The sequence below is a fragment of the Dufourea novaeangliae genome, unplaced genomic scaffold (assembly GCF_001272555.1).
Source record: "Dufourea novaeangliae isolate 0120121106 unplaced genomic scaffold, ASM127255v1 scaffold151, whole genome shotgun sequence".
Taxonomy (NCBI): domain Eukaryota; kingdom Metazoa; phylum Arthropoda; class Insecta; order Hymenoptera; family Halictidae; genus Dufourea; species Dufourea novaeangliae.
Window position 1 is genome coordinate 386,507 of NW_015374040.1, and position 24,860 is coordinate 411,366.

The window sequence follows — 24,860 nt, forward strand, 5'->3', positions numbered from 1 at the left end:
TAAATTGAATAAGGAGTACCTACTGCTGTCTCTATATCAAGTGGAAAAAACAACGTGAAACCGTTTTTGGTTCCGCAATGTGAAACGAATATGGCATTAGTATTAGGTTTTGAAAGTTGCATAAATTATTGTGATGTATGTTCACATTGTGAGATATAGACACACTAGTTGTATTAGGGTATTTGATTTAGAACAGCGATGTTATATCGTTATAGTTAGACTTTTATCACAACTTCATGTAAACCCTAATTGTTCGTTTTGACTGAATTTGGAGGTACCCTGTCTTATACCATTCATTACTTCTGTTACAGGTGTCAGACAAGTGCAAGATATTTATGTTAGGCTTATTGACTCTGCGACGAAACAGGTGAGTAATAACATTTATAGTCGTACCTTGCATTTTATGTATAATCATTCATGTTGCGCTGGGAATGAAAAAATTTAATTGGTTCACACAATCTCGCGTCGGGATGAAAATGGTTTTACAAATAATTACATGAAGATAAGAAGTAATAAGGATACAATGTGAACACTTTGAAAGGAATTGTAATAGTTTCTACGCATTGTATTCTCGTTTGGACATAGACAAAAAGTTCTTGTACTGTAGAGAGTGTTTGTGGAATGCAACTGGATACGAATATGTTTATTCATCCGTTTTAAAGGTTTGTTGAATATAAAAAATTTAAAAATGTTCATTCGACCGAAATATTTTTTGTATTGAGTTTTAGATAATATCGTAACGATCCTTGGAACAAGTGAAAAGTAGACGATTCCATGTGTAATAGAAAATTTTAAACGTCCTATGAAATTCCCCTGCGCCTGGTTTTGCTTTAATAAAAACAACCGAATTCAAGTACGATTAAGGCATAAGGAACATAATAAAACTGATACGACACTATTTTAATCAGCTTGCTGCGATTTGCAATTTATTGTTTTAGTATTTATGGTCATCGTGAAAATAGTTGATTTGATTTATCATTATTTATTGTAATCACAATATTATGTTTTACGTATTAACTTACGAGGGTATATCAAATACTTCCTGGAAAAACTTTCCCAAAGTCAAACTATTAAATTATCATAGGTTATATTTGGTATTTCTCTCCAGTGGCGTAGTAAAAAAGTCTTCCCGGGAATTATTTCATACACCTTGATATTGATATATTTTATTGTGATCGATTAAATATGAAAATTGCACTTATTTAACGTGCTCCAATTGACGAGAAGAAACTTGATGAACAATCGATCCGTAAATTATCGTGTTTCTTCCCTTTTGATTACCATTTATGCGCGACGAAACTCTCGCGAAGTAGACGCAGTGACGCGTTCCTACCGCTGTTATCATCTGAGCTACAAGCACTTAATTTTCCGGGGGGTTGATTCCTACCCCTTCGGGATAGCAACCACCGTCGCGCGTCTGCCCCATCCTGTTATCTGCGCCACGTGGCAAACCCTGCGCACGGTCCGCGAACCACGTGTTGTGACCCTGTACATAGGGCCGTAGATCCTGGTGCGGTGATAGCGTGCAAAGAAGGATCATAACCTTCGAGCAAACGCAAATACACGGGCCGATCACGAGCGACGATAAGTCCTTTATGCGTTCGAGGGTGTTCTTTCGGCTGGGACGCCTTCCTACGAATAGCGATTCGCGCCTACGATGTGTGTGCAGGATTGAATGCGGCTGTGGCCATTAGATAAACACACGGATAGAGAACAATAATGAAAAATTCGGCGAATATATTTTCCAACTTTATGCGAAGATTTGACTTTCAAAGAAATATACTAGATCACTGGAGAATGTTGCTGTTGGTGGTATCTTGTCGAAGATGTATACATATAATAGAAAAGTTATTTCTTTTTGTCAAAGAAATTTCGAGTAATTGCATTCATAGCAAGTTCCAAAGTAAATTTCACAATATAGGGGATATGCTGTCTGTCGCGCAGGAGATACACTTACTTTCTTGAATTATTTTGTTTCGTGTCGCGACCCCGGGGCCTAAGTGCCTATAGGTACCTGCACCATTTTAGGAGATTAAATCATCTTGGGGTTGGTCGGTTACGGAGGTAAGAAGAGCAGTAGGGAGAAGAAAGAGGCGGTTGAGGACGAAGAGGGTTGGGGAAACAGAGCCGATGTTAGTTTTAGCTGATTAAATTACTAAGCCGCGATGGCCTTGCGTCGGCAGAGACCGTTTCTCAATTCGCGATCCATTCCTTTTATTAATCGGTTTCGAGTTGTCGTGAGGTTGAATAAGAGACGGGTGACCAGTCTGTGGCGTTAAATCGATATTAAACGAACATTTTGGCTGGGTTTAAATAAGGATGACTCGTATCTATAAGACCAGTACTACACAATTTTAATTACTACAGATTTGTAGCGTGTATAGATACATAAAATTTCATATACACAAATATTAGGTTGTTGCACACGAAATGATCGATTTTACTGATAGATATATTTGGTGTTACTTTTATGAATGAAAATTATCAACATTCAATTAACAACGTTCCTTTTATTGTTACACAATTACATAGTGTACTCTACTCGTTTCAAGGTACTATCTAAAATAGCAATAAAATCAATTATGTTAAATATTAAATTTAACTGAGATAGAGAATTAATCTCAGTAAAATTCGGCTATTTTCTCTAGTTGCATTGGAAGATAAACATTTAAACCAAATTCATAAATAAACTTCATAAAGATGCATCTATGTATGTTTCTACTAAAAAATACTATTTAGTGATTTCACCATTCGGCGAAAAGATGACAGGTAAAAGTGTTTTTCAAGTAATTATCTAATGAATATAACATGAATGTAACACTTGTATTTCAATGAAAACATCTAATAAAATTCGTACATATAATGTTTAATACAAAATCAAATGCAGAACTAAAGCGACCATCTTATGGGCAACAACCTAATATTTTGTAAAGTGCAGCTTGAATAAAAAGGCTTCATGTAAATCTAAATGTTGTTTATAATAACTTTTTACTTAAAAAAATATGTATAAGTATACAAACAGTACGAAAGCGAAGACTTTTTATTACTGTATTTAAAAAATGAAGTCATATGAGTTTGCAGGTTTATGTGGGTTTACATAAATATTAAGTACATAATTTTTTAGAAAATTTTAGGAAACTAGGGATTGCGTGCTGTCGCTTTTAAAAGGAAAACTTTACATGTATAGAACGTTGTAATTTTTTAAAGTACCACGAATATTGCTTTATGTATGTATTCTAATATGAATTTTGAGTACTAACTCAAAATATTGTGTTTGTAGGAATTACAATTGACTGAAAAACATTGGAAAAACTTAATCATAATGAAAAGAACAAGAATAAACGGTCTACGTATTCTTGGGATGTAATATTCTTTACAAATTCGAAAAGAAAAATATTTTACAATAATTATACAACGTGTGGCAGTATTGATGATACAAATGAATACGAGCTGATAGCTCGTGCAAAAATATGTTGAAATTGTAAAATAACTTTATTCTGTACGAACTTTGGTCTTCGAAACAATCGATGTTGAAAATTCATCCGATACACGTTAGTACACTCCCGTCCATAAATTACCGGACACTTGATTATTTTCAGTAAAATATAAATCAAAACATAAATGCGTTGTTTTGAAACAGTTTCGCTTTATACTATTTTTCGGTAAGGTAGTGATATTATAAACGTAACTTATTCAAAATTACTAAATACTAATCAGCGGTAAATTTTGTAACATTATCTACAGTTGTGCCAATTTAATGCGACAGCATATTTCTGGAAATAATTTCTAAAAAGATTGAGAACACGTGACAAGATTCACGAGGAACGAGTGGAAGTGATTACCGATGGAACTGACTTCAATGGAACCAGGAGAGAATTATTTGAAAAAAGTTAATGTGTAGGTGCCACGATACATTTTGATGAATATTCCTGAATGAGACAGACATTTAAGATTGTTGAGAACACTGAATATAATTTACATTTTCTCTGCAATGTATAGAATTAATAAGAATTTGTTTATTTCATAATTTTAGTAACTTTTTAACTGTAATTTTTTCTTATTTCATGGTCAGTAAAGTTAAGTAGCTTAAGTGTCCAGTGACTTATGGACGGGAGTTATACCAGTAGTTTACGTTGATTGTAAGTAGAAACAGTATGTAAGGAATAACCACGCCAACCAAGTAATATTGAACAGGATACAAATTTTGCAAATTTAATTTTCTCGGAAACAAAACTTCGAACAAAGAATTTTATATTTCTAGTTATTTTATATTTTCTAGTTACTTTCGTGCAAGGAATCAACTCTTGTACATTTCTACCATGGATACGATTGCACCACGTATCAGAATGCCTCGTTTTAATACTATTGTGGTATTACTGTTTAAGTGTTACTCGTTGTGCTGATTCTACTAAAACTAAAAAAAATATAGCTGACTGAATTTAGAACTGTTAGAAATATCGGGGAAAGAATGAAACGGAATCTTGAGAGGAATAAACGCTTGGATAGTTCTCGGGAACGATTGTCCACAAGGAAAAGAAAAGCAGAAGTGATAGACGCCGGGATACCCTTTTCGTCTCTATGGTGGAATCGTGCCAGTAAAGGGAGTAGAAAGTTAGATGGGGAGGTGGGATCGAAAACGAGAAAGCTGCAATTTATACATCAAAGCCTCGATTGAACGCGTCTCCTCCATTCTGCCAAAGCGAGAGGAAGACATACAAACACAAGAATCGATATATATTTACTCTATCTATGTATGGAGTTTCGCGCAACAACTCGTACGGAGTGTTTAGCAAATCTGGGTTGACGTGTTCCCACTGTGGGCTGTGTCCTGTAAAATTAACAAACGCCGAGGGTTCTCTGGATTAAAGCTCTAGACTCTAGAACGAAAAAAGACAAGTATCATTCGAATCCGTATAGAGAAAGATTGTTTTACAGACCCACTAATTACTAGGATCTGTATTAGTAATGAACCTCGACTCAAATTTTACCTATACTATAGAATTCGTGGTTGAAGCTTCAAACTGGGATTTCTAGAAAACACTTAGCTATAGGTATTAATAATCCGGTTATAAACATGTCTGCATTTATATCCCTTATTTTATCATCAGCCCCCAGAAATGACAAAGTACATTAATTGAAACTACCTATACTAAGAACATTAGGGTGGTTCTTAAAATTGAAGTTTTAAACTTATATCGGGGCACCGTATTATTTAGTTCTTCTATCTGAAAGATGTAGAGTGTATGTAATTTTTTTTAAAGTTGATTAGGGTTTAGAGGTCGCTACTGGATACTAAAGTTTTCATATTGTAAGGGATACCAGGATGGTCGTAATTACTGAACAATATTTAACGAGTAATATAAATTTATTTTCTACGTGATCATGGCTGAAAAGGCACTGCCGTGGATCGACATGTGCTCGTCGTCAACGGTTTAAATTTCAAACAATAATGAAGATTACAGAACAAGCAAGGCTGTTGTTTATTTCGTGAGAATTGTAAACGATAATAATGGGGCGAGGTGTTGATGAACTTTAATACCTACTTCCATTTAGAAGTGCTTTTTTTGTTAACTTTATGTATCAATTAGAAATATATTCATTTCTAAAGATACAAAGTTCACTTTGTGTTAAAATGCCAATTTTCCACCAATGGTAGCCACCTCTAAAATTTATTTTAAAAAATATGAAAAAATACGATTTTAGTTTCTTAGAGTATAGTACATTTGTATTCAAGGGGTGACATAATAAAATTTCAAAAAAATTCCTTTGGTCCATGTAAGAATCACCCTAAAAAACATGCTTGCTAACTTTACTAAACGAACAGTAATATTAAACAGTTCGTTATTTGATGAAATGAAAGAATCAACGAGTACAGGAAAGTTTCCATTAATCATACGTGAACTGAAGGAATATACTCGAATACAGAAGGCTTAAAATTACATATACATATGTATAATTTTTCATGCAACGTGAATGGTGGTGAATTCAATGTTTCACCGAAAGAATAAACTTGCCCTCCTTGAAATGAATGCCGAAATATTGAAAGGAAATGTAGTAAGTAAACTGCGGATTTTTAAGCGAAATGACATTTTATAAAGGAATTCATGCAGACAAGATCAAATGTAGGAATTGTTTTTCTCTTAAGTGTCTAAGTTAGTTCAGAAGAAAGCAGAAAAACTCAAGTAACATCTGGTAAATGTTTTCTCTTTTATTGTATTTCGCCGAGCCCTATAGGCTATAAATGTACAAAATTGGCGGTCTAGTAATAAGTGAATATTCAGTTGCGATCCGTAAATTTCAATTTGAAAGTGCCGGCCAAGTTCTTCGGAAACCGAATCAAGTGGTCGGTTATAAATCCGCAATAATTTGCTACACCGAGCCTGGCTGCTAAGCCCGTGGCGAAGCCCTCCTACCTCTAAGCTGTTCTTCAATTTCTTCGCTTCTGACCAAGGTATATAGATATCCATGTCTACTTTTGCTCGGCGAAACGGTCGGAGGGTCCGGGAGGACTCTCGACGAGGCGGTAGCAGAAGAAAAAAATACAGAATGTCGAGAACTGCCGTGCGTTTCTCGCTAAAATTTCCAGAAAAATACGAGCAGCTTCCACAGGAAGAGAAGAGTGTGCGCCGTAGCGGTCGCGGCTGAATGGCGCTAACAACGTACGTTGTAAACGTTCGGGAACGAACTTCCGGCTGGGCGGTAGGAGGGAGGAAGACTGGAGGGCCGGAATGCGCTTTTTCGCAGGATTAAAAATGCTAAATGGTAATTAGTTCCGGGGATAAAAAAGCACTTACAGGATGGGGGAACCGGGGAACCGCGTACCTGCGTTATTCTAAATGAATGAACAGCAGGAAATTGTACGTAACCCTTTTAAGCTCCAACTTCTATCCACCGTTGGAGATGATCAGTCGGAACTCTTTTTTTTTTGTAGCAAAACACAACCCGCGGGAATTCAGACGGGAATCGAGGAAAGATTTAATAGAACATCGTACCGACGTTACCGACGGTGTCCTCTCTGATAAATCGATCATCGATATCAGGGCCAATGTACTCATATTTTCATGACTGTCCGAAAACATCTGACGGAAGGAAGAAATATGTGTGCCCGCTATTCAAGATCGAGAGATGACGTAGCTTCCTTAATCCTTAAACATAGCCGAATCGAATTGGTATCAACCCCTGAACGTCAAGTATACGTGTATAATACTGAAATATGAGTATTTAACTATAGATTAAGGAAATAATAAGTTTGAGATAAGTTAATCCTCTGGAGATAAGGAGAGAAAGAGAGCGTGTCACCCGTCCCTATGGCGGTCGGCATTCTTTCGAGGGGTGAGAGTAACATTGTATGCATGTTGTACCAGCGGCGTGTACGTCAGACGTCGGGGGTTGCAGGGTCGATATAGAAAGAGATTCCCAGGGGACTTTTCGAATCGATTCGGGATGGAAATCATTACGGCATATTTGAATGACTATCTTCGAACTTATCTGTACTCTCCTCCATATTTTTTCCTGCGTTTAATGGTCATCTTCGAGTACTTGTCCTGGACAACATTACGATTCTATTACGTCTGTCAGTCATTTTGCGTTTTAACACGTTTTTGGAATAACAGTTAATTTCAACTGTCCTGATATACTCATTGTTAGAGGAATGAAAAGATGGATAAACTTTACCATAGTTATCAAGTTTTACTTAATTTCCAAATCGTTTCTTGAAAGATTTAGAAAAGAACGTTTACTAAGTTATCTTAATTGTTGCAGTTAAACTTCGAAATTTTAAGGTGAACTTTTACGCTGTTTAACTTTGAGCAATAGACGATTATTTCATTAAAAATGTGTACCAATATATAAAACAACGAAGAATACACTTTATTACATTAAATATAATATTTGCAGTCGGTATGAAATACGTGTTTAAATTTCCACAATCGTACTACCGTACTTTACCTTTAATAGATCGTTAAAACTGGTTACTTGAATCAAAGACGGACAAACATAATTTGATGAAAATTTTTTAAATGAACGGTGGAAGTGTGTTGTCGCTATTAATCCTTCGTAAGTAATTCCCGTGGGAATTGAGGGGAAGCGGGGAGGCCCAAATGTATCCGCTGGGACTAAAGGGCGACGAAGGAAAGGCCCCTGAGGGGTTGGTGCTGACTGGTCTATCCTCAGACGTCGTATCCCTAGTGTCGTCTGACATTGCGTCCAACCTTTCACTGCTTTCTTGAACAACTACCACTCAAGACGTTCACTGATACAACCATGGATATATTCAGGGATAAGTCAAGGAATAAGAAACTGTTAATACAACGTGTCTGGGCAGTCTCGGTCCACGTTCACCTAAGATTTCAGAAACTTCTGACTCAATTTCAGCTTACAAAAACTAAGTGGAGCGTTGCTTATATGTATTAGCATTCGATAAGAAGACCAGCATACTTTGAAGAATATTCAGTTCAAAAAAAGATCTAAGTCAAAGCAGACCAATCATCAAAAATAACCGTCTTCGGAGAGCTACAGAACCAAATTTTCAGACATTATGCACTAAAAGTGAGGATAGTCGAGTATCGGATTAGACGAGATGAAAGTTACATAGAGAAGCTAATATCTCAACTATAAATTACAAGATAACTTGCCTGTCAATGTTGACAGCGTAAGTCCTGTGCAATCATTCATGACTTCAACGAGATCCAAGATACCTATGTACGGCTGACACCAGATGAAAGTAATTTCCGATCGATCTCAATATCTGTAGACGTGCACACATACGTTATCGATAAGCAGAGCGTGATCGACTCTAATGGCAATGAAAACAAATAAGGAGATGGCGTTTCGCAAGAATGAACGACGTGGTAAAAAGTAATTGCTTGAAATTGCCCGTAAGTGCGACAGGTATGCAAACCAACACTTTCCGTACCAGTGGTAATGGTCGCTAAGCAAATAATATCGCCTGCCATATCACAAGCTCTACATGACCTACCCTATGGTTGTTAGGTGTATAAACAACGATTATTATACACAGGTGACATGTGCACACTGCTCAAGATTACACAAGCAATGTCACCAACCTGAAACTATTAGTTTCTCCGAAAGCTAGAATACCTTTATTCTAAATAATTACTAGATCCCAGAATTTATACATTTGTAATATACAATAGCATACATACGTGAATTTGTTAATTTCAACAAAATACAATATTTGGCGGAGTTTGATAACAATTTTATTTTTGTTCTTAACGTAATAACTATTCATGGTGAATTTCCATTTTTATAAATTGCTCCATAAAAATGAGAATTTATATTAACCTGTACTATCAGAATTTCCAGTTTACGTAGATACATATATATAATTTTTTTATAAAAAACATTAATCAAAATGTATTATAACAGTTCTGTATCTTATAAAACGTTAAAAAAATTTCTATGTATTCGGAAATACGATCTCAAATATGTTTTAAACAGCTGAAATTTCTTGGACTTTCGCGGACATTTACAATGTCGTAATATACAATGTGTTCATAATATACCTATTTATAAATAATGTAACATTATACGGGTGATGAAAACATGACTTGAATAACTACTGACTTTTATTTTCTACTATGCAACACATTCTTGTGAATTTGCAATAGAATGTCATAAGATATACATATACAAGTATCTTCCGTCAGAATTCAAGTTCTAGTAACATTAACAAATGGGAAAATGCAGATCAGACTTAAGAAAGTGGTTTCGGAAAATCGTATATAAAACACGACGCGTGCAATACATCGTAAGCAGATGATGTCGATTATCTGTTAGCTAAATCATTTATTGAATTGCGGGTAATACTTCCAAACAAATATTTTACGGCAGAACGTTAACGAAAGGTTTAAGAAAAGGCAACGCTTATTCAGCGGGTACCATCTCTATCTTAGAATTAGGGTTAATGCGTACAAGGCAGACACTTATGTTAATTATTCTCGGTATAGATAAGATCGCATGTTGGCCAACTATTAAAACCCGTAATGGCCAAGGGGCACGTAACGTTTTATGTCTCCTTTCGCTTTCCTTTTACCCGGAACACGTACTCTTCCTCTTTCGTTGCTCGATCTATTTCCCCTCTTTTCGTTGTATTTATTCTCACCCCCTCTATATTCTCGAGCCGACATTTTTAGTTCCGCGGAGCGGCTGGGAGTATGGGGTGTAGGGGGATCCTTTTCTGATTTACCTGACGTCACGTATACAGTCTTCGTGGTTCATTTAAGTTGCAATTCGGTTATTTTGTTCGTATAAATATTTGATGCCGCCTCCGGAAGTCGCACCTAACTGCCGAGGCGAAATGTATTTCATATCGTTAGCCCCTGGTTGGCGTCCTCCGGTGTTCAACTGCTCCCGCGCACCGACTACCAATGTCAACCCGACGAATTCCCTGGGACACTGTATTTCAAAGTATTTACATTTTATCGCTTCTTCACGAACTCCGGCAATTTTGGTCGTTACGGGCAAAGAAGAATGAAAGGAACTCACGCACACACATAAATCGTGAAACTGATACGATTAACGTGTCTGACGCGCGGTAACGAATACCACTGACAGAGCAGTTGTCCTTTCAGATTCGCGTAACGAATGGCGAACGAAATTATTGTTCCGTGGTTCAACGTTTACGAGATACGTACAGTTATCCATATTAATATTCGGACACCAGTATATTTTTTTGACGTCCAAGCTGTATACTTTGTATAAATATACAATCAATAATAAAAGTAAAAACAATTGGTGATTTATTACTAGACTGCAGTGTTTATGGATTTATAGCGTCCCCGACTTGCACAACGTAGCAAAATGACGAGTCTAGTAAAGGTTAATGGTATTTATGTGTTACTATTTACATATCAGAAGATTTAGTATAAGAACAAAATTCTGTGCAATGTTTACAAGTTAACATTGTAGGGGTGACCAGGGACAAACGTAATACGGGACGAATGTAACAATTGTTATAAAACAAATGTCAATCGACCAACAGTCCCCTCCTCCTATCTTTATACAGAAATTCCATCTGTTCTCCACGTCAGTTGTCGCTAACACGCAGCAGTAAGCGGTTTTCCTGACACGACTACCCTATTGAAATAATATACCAAAAGTAAGTTTGCATTATCTCGTTCAGTTGTGTATCTTTTTATTTCAGTTCCGTAAAATCCTCTGAAGGTCTTTGTGTTATATTAAATAATTAATGTATTTTCAGATAGAAATAACATTTTTCATGATAATAACTTGGGTTTGTATATATTGACGTATTTATGAGAGATAGCGCTAGTAGGGACAAAAGTAACAAGTTGGTACTTTTGTCCTGATTTAAGCTATCGACTTTCTTTTATGCCCCTTAGTTTTCTGGGTATGCTATTGTAACAATTAAGGGATAAAGATTTCTTCCAGAATACCAAAACTATTCGTAAATGGAAGATAGACCATGGGCTGGCTTCTACAGAATTATATAAATTAGCTGCAAAAGATGTTACAAACAAAACAGTGTTTCCCAGACACGCCTCAAACTCGGTTAAACTATGCTACGTAACATTATTGAGACATATTAAATGGCAGAAAAATATAATTGTAGAGGATCGAGTTGGCCTATCTTCTGCTGATTATAAATAAATAGTTTAAGCAACATTATTTATTGTACTTATCTGCTATCAATTACGGTATGACAACAACAAAAAATTAAAAAGTTGATGTTACTTCTACGCCTATATCCATCTATAGACTAAATAAAAATATCATTTAAAAGCATCTTTCCGTTTAGTTGATTTCTTTCCATTCAAATGCGGCGTTAGAATCATCCCTAGGGGTAGGAACAAAAGTAACAAATGAGTGATTTTAAAGAAAGTCTTATTTCAAAAAATTGATATAATGTATTCTAGGTTTTAAAGTTCGATTATGTTGTCCAATAATCAAGGTTTCTCGTCGTACAAGATTTTTTTTTTAAATTCTACTGTATTTAAAAGTTACAAACTCAAAAAGAACAATTGTTACGTTTGTCCCTGGTCTCCTCTATTGGCTTTCGAATATTAATGTAGCCATAGATATATTGCTGTACATGTACAAACCGATTTGTTTATACTATAGGTACAGTAGAGACTCGATTATGCTAACTAATTAGGTGTTACGATGTTTGAATAATCGTATCATGAGGTTGTGAGTCATAATTGAATAATTATTTTACAGTCTACAATATTCATACATTTGTATACAGTATTTGAAGAAGATTAATTACTTCGCGTGGTTTTATTCTGGTCCCTCAATATTTTTAGATCGACCTTCATTTGATTTTCATACTATCTTGAACCCGTTTCTAATGTAGATACTTAAATCATATTATTTTGGTAATTTTTAGCACTCAAAACGATATAATGATAAGTAATATTCAGATAATCGAGATTATACTATACCCACAGAAGACGATATCGGTAACATTCCGTTTGTTTTATTCATTTGAATATCTACATTTGTTTGTTATTACCTATTTAGTATTTGTTAAAGATTGATAGAAAATTTTAGCTTGTATTACTGGGCGTAAATATATATAGTTATTAGTAACTGTGCATACAATATGAAACAACAATATAAAGTGAAATTAAAGTGCAATTCAAAATCTGATGGCAATTATTAAAATGATGTTATCAAGTATTAATTGAAATGATAATTTTTAATAATTCGCTTGAAGTTAATTACGTCAGTGTCATCCAGAAGAAATCATGTGCTATTACTTCAAGAGACCCACCGCACAAATTATGGACAATATAATTGCATAAACCGCATAATTATGAATGTTAATAAATTCTGTCTATCGCTGGCCTTCTTTAGTTCCCAAGTCTCTTTTAGGCATAGATTATACAACACATTGTTACCTACAATTGACCGATTATAACTGAATTGTATACTAAAGGGTTATATACCCGTAGATCAATAAATAAATAATATCTTTGTTAGGGCAACCAGAATAATACACCGTGTATATTCATGAATTGAATTACAAATTAGGTATTATTATTGGAAAAATCACTTAGTTCCTCGAGAATGAAGAAGATGCATTTAATAGACTTACAGAAAAATAAATAAAATTGTTTCACGTAGTTAAGTAAATAATCGCATGCGCGCTGGAGATTTCTCTCTGTTCCAAGGACTTCCTTCACTAAGATCAAAGGAAGCTTTCCTATCCACGCCTTTATTATTCTGCGGCTAATCCGCATCTTGTTCCCCACAAGTGAAAACATGAATACAGGGTAACGACGCGTTGTCATTAAATAAAAATCAATCAGAAGATCGTGAAGGAAGCTTAACGGATTTAGTTAGGCCGCCCATAGCTTGCCAATCTTATGGGGAGCTTGACGACCTGCATCTGTAATCTGTATAGTTCTTCTATCCGTTCCATGTTTTCCATTAGTTTCTTAATTATTTGACACAATAAAGAACAAAAAATATTGGACCTTCTTTTGTAAAATATCATCAATGTAGATATAACATCCTTTCTGCTTATTTTAACGTAAACATGATTGCGAAGATGTAACTTAATAATGATTATGAATTCATTCTTGTGCACTTAAAATAATTGTACAGTACTTTTAAAGATCATTACACACACATACACGCAATAATAGTAAATTATTCATAAAAATTGAAGAAATATGAATATGATACCTGTTAAATTGTGTAGCTTAACTTAATACGATATTATCTTCTATTCCAGGCAATCATGTACGAGGGACAAGATAAGAATCCTGAGATGTGCAGAGTTCTTTTGACACACGAGGTGATGTGTAGGTGAGTTATGTTGTCTATCAAAAACTGTCTTCCTTTGTATTCAAATGTATTCAACGCTGAATTGAATTATAATTGTATTCGCTGTACCCGGTAATCATTTTGGAAAATATCGTTCTAAAATAAGTATTTCAACACTAATTTGTCAACGTGATAATTTGATATAGTAACCAATACACTTTACCATCATTCTTTTATATACGTTTGTACGAGCAGCAGATCTGCTCTCTATGCAAGCAACCACCCTTGCGGTAGCAAACCCCAAACGTAACGAAACACACGAGGATGTAGTCATTCTCCGGGGGTAGCTGACTCATTGACCCATGGGATTTCGGCCCGAGTACTCTTCTCCCCCCAAACTTGCGAAGTCTCAAGGGTTCCGCTAGTTTTTAGACGGTCTCGAAAGTTCCGAACCTTCTGGACCTAATGATCGAATTCGGTTCAAAAAACGAATACTTTGTCCTCTAAAAAAGCTGTCTGAAAATTATGCATAGTAATGTCTAACGAGTCTATCCTATTTCCTTGCAGTCGGTGTTGCGATAAGAAAAGTTGCGGGAACAGAAACGAAACGCCAAGCGATCCTGTGATCATCGACCGGTGAGTGCGATATTCATTATATTCTATTTTGTTAGTATTAAGTACTCGCCTCTATTTACACATTTGGCATTTAAGGTTGAGGTTACTAAGTTTCTGTCGTAACTCTATCTGAATAAGTTTACATTCTCTAGGCAAGCACGTGGGAAGATAAATTGATCTTACCTAGTTTTATTGAATTATTGTCAAGGTCTCCTTTATTTTATGGTATAAACCATTAAACAAACCTACCTATATAAATACATATATTATCTACTTAGTATACATGGGGACGTAAGGGTAAGTGCCTATAAAAACAAATGTATAGCTAAAAACAAGTATAGCTAGTGCCAAGCATCAAATCATCTCTTGTTAAATATGAAAAATGCAAGCAAAGAAATATTGGACCTTCCATTCAACATTAACAATCAAACAGATACACAGTCCGGTTTCGTAGAGACTCAACATTTATGATATCAGTTTATATATATGTATAAGGGTCCAGATAACACGTTCTTGAAGGTACCCACCTGCGAGATAGCGTCGCATACCGTCACGACTAGAAACCCGGGATATTTAGGCTTGCAAAATACGTTTCCTACGAGGTGTGGTGAGGCTACAAGGTAGAAGAGCACTCGAATACTCAGGCGTACTTAGACCTCCTCCACCATCTACGCTTGTCCTTGGAAATACAGACACAATAGGGTGAGCCTGGTATCTGAATAGTCTATATAGAGTGTCCTGAGATAGGAACGGTAGGAAGGAAGAGGTTTCCCGCGGGACACAGGCAGAGATAGTCTTGAGGAGGACATCTTGCGCTCAGAGGTGCTCAACTCCCGGTTTTCAATACAACGGTGTCTTAGAGCTTTCATCCTCATCCAGAGGATATGTGTTACACGTAGGGGACGGGTAAAGCCTACTAGGCTTGCACATAACTATTTTTCTACGCCTCGCAGTCTTTTCGTATCAGCACCCCCAGGATTTAAGCGCGACGCTCCGGCATAGGTGTTGTTTATAGCTTCCGAGAAAATGGATTTCGTAGTTTGAAGGACCTGTGTATCGAGACACTTTATTCGATTATGGCGGATATAGCTGTGATGTGCACATAAAGTGAAAAGGAAACGTGAAACCGTCAATACTTTACAAACGCATAAATATACTTAATTTTAATGTCCACCTTATAAAGATGATCGTTTAGGAAGAACTATTCTTTTCTTTCACTGCCATTGGGAAACTATTGGCAAGTAACGTATACAGCAAATATGTTTACTGTTCTAAACTAATTTCCAATATTTTCTGTTAATTTGACTAGGAAGGCAATTGGCATTTGTTTCACTTTAATCAGCACGCTAATTATTTTCTTCTGGTAATATTGATGTCTTGAAGATAGTACATATAAAAATATGCCATACAAAATTTACCTTCATGTAGAACATAACTGGCGAAGCATTAGAAAAATTAATCTCGAAAATGCTGGTTCGGCACGTGGCACGCACGCACCTAAGTAACATCGTATAAACCGTGATATAATGTAAATGCAGCCACGTTGCGGTCGCGTGTCACATCGCGCGCCACCCTAGACTACGTCTCTTAGCTTGGTTTGCGCCGTTTGCGGTAGATCGTGCCGGACGTAGAGTAAATGAACGATCCGTAGGATTCAAGGATTGAGTTAGCATTTACACTAATAATAATGTTTATTATGGTTCTAAAGTTGATGTTTAAAACACTTATCCACTGAGAAAACTCCCATTTCAATGTAACCGTGGCCACAGGACTCGATTTCTTTCATTCTTGAAAGCATATAAGAAAAGCGATTGATACTTCAGACATTTTTTATTACTAATACCTGAAATTTAACCAAGTTAAATGAACTGTACGATTCTAACCAGTTGTTTTCGTTCGTCATATTTAAAACAAGTGTTATCATTCTTAAAAACAATTTAATATCAGTAATGTCGATAGAAGTCGTTTAAATGATGAAGATAAATTTTCAATACGAGTACGTGACTTATTAAAGAGTAGGAAAACTTTTATTTAGAACAAAATTTTTTATTCAAAATTTAACTAAAAATGACTGAATATATCCGTTACTGTTTGAGTAAGAATGTGAAACGTAATTTTAAAATAAAAGAGCATTTAGTACTAAATTAGTAAAAAAATTCTCTGCATAAAGTATTCTACGCTAAATAAATAGTACACTATGTATTGTGTTTATTCGCTATTTAATTAAAGTTAACAGTATAATTCTCTTACCATCGTCGGCTTTTTTTACGCAAAATTGGTCACTTGGGAATGAAAGCTTTGTAACGCTTTTTTGTCTCTCTGGCCATTAAAATTAGCTTCCGACCCATGCCCGAACGATGTGTGCGTTTGTTGTTTGTCGGAATATACATACGTGTATATACATCGGTGGGTTAATAGATTTTCGGTCTCGAACAAAACCGCAATGCAGAACACGGGGGCCCCGAACGGGAGAATGAGCGAAGGGTATCAATGCCACTTTGATTGAGACGGCCCTGGTCGATTGTGACATGCTCACTCAACTGTGCAGAAAGTACAACGCAACCGCCATCAATTGTGTATATCCGACTAAAAAAAGAACAAAAACAAATCCGGAATCTCTATCTGAACACGGTGATTTTTTCACCCTATCACTTTCCCTTGAAAAACGTTGAAGGGAACAGTCCAGAAGAGACGAAGTGAAACACGGTTGCAGTTAGAATTTTCATTTCGATTGTAGGATAGACATAGTTCTTGTTTTAATGTTTTTAACATTAACCTTTAGAGTGTGGTTTACTCCGAACCTGAATGCTTATACTTGTCAACGACACTCATTGTCAGCCCATGATGATCGCCGCGGAAGAGTCGTTTTCACTTATTATGTATCTACCTACTGTATAGAAATAATGTTACATAATGGAAGATCAAATAGTGGATTTATTGTGCCGGTGATTGTGAAAGTGGTCTAGATGTAATATCTAAAACAATTGAATTTATCACGTATTCGATGTTACGTCGATTTATATTACAATAATGCGGAAGCATTTTGGCAAAGTATCTGACGCAGGCCACTTTCATAATCACTGGCCTAATTGCGCTTTGTATAAATGATTAATGTTTCTTAAAAATCTTCTTTGTATATAAATCAACGTTACCCAACGGCAAGATTTCGCTAAACACAAGTACACGTCTACAGTCCATGCCGATAAAAAGTTAAGAAGAACGAAAAAAGGTGGAATGTACTAAATTGTTAAATTTACTTTTTCTGTCCTTTTCTGGTTATTCCTCATTATCTGCAAGTGACGAGCCGATCACTCTGGTAGATTTCCATGGACTAAATTCGACATAACACGCTGCGGAATGATAAACTTAAAAAATATAATCTGTATTTCGGACATCGTACCAGGCGAACGATCGAAACATCGACGATCACGGGAAACTGTTCAATCTCTCGATAAACACGTCGCATCGATCAGCAACGTGACGAGGAGATGCACCGCGAGAATAGTTCTGGAGAAGGTGGTATTACGCCGGGCTCGGGAACCAATTAACATGCATAATTAAAATGGCATTGTCGTGGCCGTACAGCGCCAGGGGCTCTTCTGCCGACTGACGAATCCCCCGGGACAAACGCCGTTCCATAATTACGAAAATCCTCTCCCTCGTCCGCGGCCAGTTCCTCGATTCACTGTGTGCCTCACCTCCCCGTATCACTCTTTCTCCAATTGCAATCGGCACGCCGGGGCAACCCCTCCTCCCCCCACCCTCCCCCCTTGTCGAAAACACGGGATGGGGCGCGGTGGAAAAAAAAATCGGGCATCGGGTCGTCGCGACGCAGGCCGAGAACGGGAGGACGATAAAGGCCGAGCGGGCCATTCGTCGTTGGCCCGATTGGTTAACTTTATTTTGCTCGGTGAGCAAGCCCTTAATTTCGGGACATCGATCATAGTCCTCGCATGGCCCTCCGCTGTTGCAACCTGGTCCTCTTCGTTTCGTTCGAACACCGCTCGCGACCCTCAACGCAGTGTGACACAACGCCTATCTGCTATACCCCCCGTCAATTTGACGGATTCCATTTCGGTCGTTGCCCGACGACGATCGTTTCGTTTCCCTGGAACGTATAGCCTCTTCGAGGGGACGACGCGGGAGAATTTTTCACGGGGAAATGCCAACCGAGCCGATTAATACCACGATGAACGTTCGAGCGCTCGTGAAAGGGGGGATATATGTATGTATGTACGTATGTATGTACATCTCGCGATTCTACAGAAAGTCGATAGATGGTGGGAAAATTTGTTGTTAACTGGGGCGACGAAGGTGATAAATTGCAATTGCGAAAATCGTGAATTGCCGTCGGTCAACGGAAACAGAAACGTCGCGACCTGCTAACAGGTAAATTAACCATTTCTCTACTGCCTTTTAAAAGTCGAGCCACACCACTACTAGCATATTATATGTATGTATAGACCTATGTAGTGCCGTGTTAAAGATTTCGTAAACGGTACTTCTAATGTTTTATTATGAAGAAGGTTGAAGGAGGTGCGTGGGACAGATAGGTCCTAAATAGATATTTCCAAAGATCACGGTATCAGTGGGACAGTATATCTAGTTGTTCCACTTATAAAATTTCACACCAGAATTTTTTAACACTCCATTGAGATAGGTACGTATAGCCCTTTGGGGGAACTGTTCCGAAGCCAATGATATCTTAAAAAATTTATGAATGGGAAAGTGTTCGCAAACTTTTCATTCAAACGCTAATGTACTTTCCTTATCGCGCACATGAAGAACTATTGTACGGACATAAACAAATACTTACAACTAAAATGATACTTTTTTAAAATTGCACGCTAGAACTGGCAGCGTTCAAAGTGTGATACGTATACTATTATTATATGTACCATTAATTAAAGCATGTAAAAATCTGTGGATTGTTGAATAATATTCACATTTTTTCACATCGACACAATTTGTTTCTACTGTGTTCATTGTTCCTGTGTTGTATAGAATTTATGGGCTGTACAGAAACAATTACTGACGCGACTTAGATATACAATACGTGATTTTTCCGAAATTTTTTCAACGATATTATGTAACTAGAAGAGAAATATCATTCTAACAATAGTATACACGTATGTTTATAACTAGATTTAACACTTTGACTGCCATGTCACCCATATATGGGTGACACGTACATTCGAAAAAGGCTGGATTATTTAAATATGGTTACAAAATTTTACGTAAAATCTCAACAACCTCTATTAACTAAACCTATATGTATATTTTCGACGATTCATACCTTACGAACGAAATAAAATTATGTCCGGATACGCACGATCTTTTTCACTGTGGCAATCAATGTGTTAATTATTGTTCTTTACTACAATCGACGTTAGTTGTTTGTTTTAATGGGTATAAAATGACATTAAAGGAAGTAAAAGCTATACGAAAACGACCGATGAAATATGTATTGGGAAAAGTTTTTAAGCGGACCCCTCGTCGTTGGTGTTATTGTGGTTTTCAATGGCACGTCTATCATCCACGTAAATACCGACTCACGATATTCCCTTCATCGAGTCCAAACGCGTAACAATCAATCGTTACCTTAATTGATTGCGATTGGTGAAGGATGCTCGAGCGATTTGGCCGACGTCACAATGACACACGGATTGTCAATCAGTCGCGCTTGTGGCGTTAATGCATGCAAATTTGGTCGAATCGTGCTACGTTGTCTCGTACCCTTGCCGCCAGTCTCCATCAGTATGGATTCGATATCAAGGGCGGTCAGGGAACATTTCTATTTTAGTGCCATTGCGAAAAGCTACGAAAATTCTTTTCGCGATTTCCAACGAAGCAAAAGTTTAATCCACGAATATGCGCATACAACGATCTATCGGCGTTTTCACTTAACACTAGGTTTACGGGCACTTATCGTGTAGGTATCTCCACGGCACGCATCAACGAACCCGCAGATTTTCTTTAAAAAACAACTTATTTTATATAATACACAATTTATGATCTCTGAAATTAATGCATAGCTATAGAGATAGGTATACCACATAGAGAATTTCGAGGTTAGAAAGCATTCGAAATGCGTCTAAATGACGCGTCCCGTAAACCTAGTGTTAAAAACGATACTTCTATACCCTTTCAATCTGATTTATACTTAAATTTCACCCTGTTTAAACGGAATTTGAATTTTTCACTTTAGTCTGAATTATTTCATGTGACGTTTAATTGTACAGAATCGCTGGATGCAAACCAATTTTCCAGTGTTAGAAATTTCATGAGATAACCGAGGATTACATAAATCCCTAAATAATTACATCGACGTCCATTATACATACTACTTTTAGTTTAAATTACATGGGTCTCCAGCGGCCGCTATAACTTTGTCGAGGATAAAATGGATCTGTTTTTTATTAGATACGCATAGCATAAAAATGATCTGGTCGGGCAGAAGTTAACAGTACGAATTCCTGTATTACGCTCTTGCTTATCGAATGACCAACTTAATTGATAAGCACGAGTGATTATATTTTCGTGAATGGAAATTATCGAGATGGCCCATATTTTTTATTTTAACTCTGAAATTTCAGGCCTGAATCTTTTTTAAGGATAAAAAACATATTCGATTACACATTTTAACTTAGTAGACTGTTTAGATGATATTTTGTTTAAGGACATTTTTTTGCAAAATTTTTAAAGTAATTATTTAGAAGTTAAAAAGTAGTCTTTACCGATTTCAATGATCTTATAATATGTTGTCGAGGTCATCATGCCTGAACAACTTTTTTTTATACATGTTACTGACACTTGGCCTTAGTTTCCGAGATATACAGAAAAAGATTTTCAATACTACATATCGTGTTTTGTAAGCCGTGTTTGGGTTATGCATGGATTAGTATATATGTATAATTCGGCCGCTTGATTTTGGAAGAAATATCAACAGAAAAATATTGGTATTTTTATTGTTTACGCATTACTTCATTTGGTGGTCATTTATTTTTCATAAAATCAAGTTATGAGTTTTGTCCGACTAATTACCATTACTAGCAACATTGTGCGCCATAAGGATTTTTTCATATAGTATGTGTGTGAACACACGGACGCACCATGTGCAAAAATCTAACCATATACCACACAGTGTTAACCACGCACCCAACGTCCCACCACACCCCACCCTGTATTAACCATGTACCCAAAATTCCACCACACACCATCCAATGTTAATTACGTATTCAACATCCTACCAAACACAAGACACACACACACACATATACACGGTGTAATCTGGGGCCCGATGAAAAAACTTTTGTCCTGTTTTTATAGAAATTATTAATAACTAAACTTGTGTTTTGTGGGATGTTGGGTGCGTGGTTAACACTGGGTAGTGTGTCTTTAACCAACTGTGATCGATACATACCACCAGTCATAAATCTAATTGTAAGTTTAACAAAACTTTTTTATGAATGTCTCGGAAAGTAATGCCGAGCGGCAGTAACATGTATAGGAAAAAGTGGTTCAAAATGATGACCTTGACAACACAGTTCAAGGTGAATGAAATTGTTGGGTACGTTAAACTTCTAAATAATTACCATTATTAAAAAAAGATTTGTTATTCAATTCTGAATTCACTAGACCTACTAAAAACATTCAGAACATGAAGAAATTCAAATTTATAAGAAAAATATGGATCTACAACACACTTTATCTAAGGCTTTATGTGATATTGTAAGAAACTTCATGTACACAAATATAACCACCAGGTCTGAAAGGGTTAAATTAAAATGCATAGTCTGCTGTTTCCTGTTTGTGTTAAATGGAAATACATTTCTCTCTCTCTCCCCTCTCTCACTGTGCATCGAAACAGGAAAACGTCAATTAATGTCGTAATTAAACTTTGTGAAGTTATGTCTACCGCTCTGTCAAAGTACCTGCAGAGCTTAGTAAAGAAATCATTTAACAGAAAGATAGAATTACTTTACGAAGTTGTTACGCGTTACAATTATACCTTCATATTTTCAGTTCGTTAAGAAATGTTTGCAAAATGCATAGCATACTGAATAACGTATCCACGTATCACCTATTAATACAACATAATAGTTTTGTGTTCAATTATTATAATATTAGAACTACAAAACGTAAAGTTAATTTCTTCGAATTTACGTGGTTTTTTAGTTTGTTATAACGATATATAGTAGTATATTATATTACATATTCTATAGTTTAATTAGTATTCATTTAACGAAATCAAGGAACGCAATTCACATGTGCCAGGCATTGTAGAAATAAGAAACGTTTTGACGGTCCGTTAAAAACTAATCAGGTGAAAGTGCGTGCAATCAGCAACACATGATTAGACCGCACTGTATTGATGCTGTTCCACCTAACAAGTAAGTACACCGCGTGCGTTACACGCCGGTACTTTGAACGAAAATGATGAAAACTATTAACCAAGATAGGGACTATAATGATGGGTCTCCGCTGCCTGCCGGTAGATGACACACATCGATAAGGAAAACTTATTAAGCAAACGACATACACGATGCATACTGAAATGGGCTCGCCATTCATTGGTCGAATCAAACGATCCAGTGGGAAATCTCTCTCACCCACTATCCTTAGCTGGCAACGCCCCTTGCTTTCTTCGACTTCCACCCACGTCCAATGGTTCCATCAACTTTTACCAGTTTTTTTTTCATCGGATTGGAGACATATTAAGAAACTTTACAAATTTATTAGAGGCGCGCGTATTTAGACGAATTTATAACATATCAGAATGCCAAACATATTAATGTAGGTACTTAATTGTTACAATAATTGTTCGACGCATAAACAGTGAATAACATATTGGTACATTAATCCGTTAGTATATTAATCCCCCGACAACGTTCAAATCCACGAAATGCAAGCCGTAGTTATTACGACGCAAACTGAATTAATGAGTACCTACAAGTTAAACTGTACACATATACAAGCTTTTATTAGAAAACGTACAAATTTAATGTTTTGAATCGGCCCAATAAGAAGGTCTTGAAGTTGTTAGTAATTCATATAAACATATTCTTAGAAAGTATACTATTTGGAAGTAATTGTTGCCCCGTCCTTAATCGCCTAATCTTCAAACAGAATATGCTGTAAATGGTTGTGCTAAAAATCAGGTACCGCATATCAACATTATTTCCATTTTAATGATGAAATACAATAAAAGCAATTGATCTATTCTGTATTTGGTTTCTTGTAAATATTAATGCGTCTTATTAAGATTTCAAAAAACTTTCAAGAAGTCAGTGATAATCGGATGCGATTAACCACATGTAACCTGACATTCTGACATTCTCTGCACAGTTGTCGAAAATGATGGACGAGACCGAATCGTATTAGTCAGCATTTTTCAGCTCGACTGGTCGCGGAAGCACTATTTTTCTAACGTGACTATTAGGGAAATCAAAACATACTGAATGGTAGTAGTACACGTTCTCGTGTACGCGAAGCATATGGGACCCCATTGGGGGGGTATCACACCCTCCGTTCTGGATATACCCCTAAAATAAATGGACGAGAGTGCGCGTATACGCTCCAGTACAGAAACAAGAGCGGCTGATCGTTCGAGCGAGAAATGGGCCGGATAAATAACGCTGTATTTACGTGGCTAATTATTTAGCGGTTTTGAATCATAGAGAAAGTCAATAAATACGGCCAAGTCCACCGAAGAATTAAGAACGAAATTAACTCGCGGTGACAATATGTGGGGAATACTTTATTTACGCTATATAACTATTAAAAATAATGGAATTGGCTGGGAAACTCATAATTATTAAAAATTCAGATAATTATTGAATTTTAATAACAACTGCATTCGGTAGAATTAAATCAGAGCTCAATGATCGACTTGAAGTTCAATTGGTATTTGATACTTCGTTTTGTTGTTCGATGCAAAGTTTAGAAATTCTGAGGGGTTTCGGTACAATAGTTGGAGGACAAAGGAAATCGCTGGTATTTTTAAAGCTAAAGATGGCTTGGTTCCCTCGTAAATTCGTCCAATTAGCCGAATCACCAAAAAATTTACGGAATATACCTTCCCGATCCCGACAAATATGCGGGGGTCCCTTGGAGGAGAAAGGCGCCTAAAACACACGCTTCACTCGCGAAATACGACTGGAATCTATATTGGATATTATCGATATCTCGATCTATTCAGCCTGCTAATGGAAAACTTATGCTAAGTCAAAACCTGTCGATCCATTATGTATCAGCGGAATCGGTTCTGGAATCGGTTTGGCAAACCATTTGGTGCGTTTTTTGGCACAACTCCGACAGAAACAAACATTTGCACCCCATGCTTTTCCAGGGTGACGACAACTTTCATCATCATTTACCTACAGCGACACGATGATATCATTCGATCGATAAATCAATAAATTGAAACAGTCTTAAAAATATATAGGTACTTTTAAGTTCGATTGTTGAACTTTTCTTTAGTTCATATG

The 24,860-nt window shown here is 36.5% G+C and overlaps 1 protein-coding gene across 1 annotated transcript in view; it reads left to right on the plus strand.

Moving 5' to 3' along the window:
* Positions 1-24,860, plus strand: part of LOC107189529 (transcription factor collier) — a 131,147-nt gene that overhangs the window by 30,769 nt on the left and 75,518 nt on the right. The window contains exons 4-6 of the mRNA XM_015578087.1: positions 312-367; positions 13,724-13,797; positions 14,323-14,391. Coding sequence (XP_015433573.1) covers positions 312-367; positions 13,724-13,797; positions 14,323-14,391 — 199 coding nt within the window. The remainder of the gene's footprint in view (positions 1-311; positions 368-13,723; positions 13,798-14,322; positions 14,392-24,860) is intronic.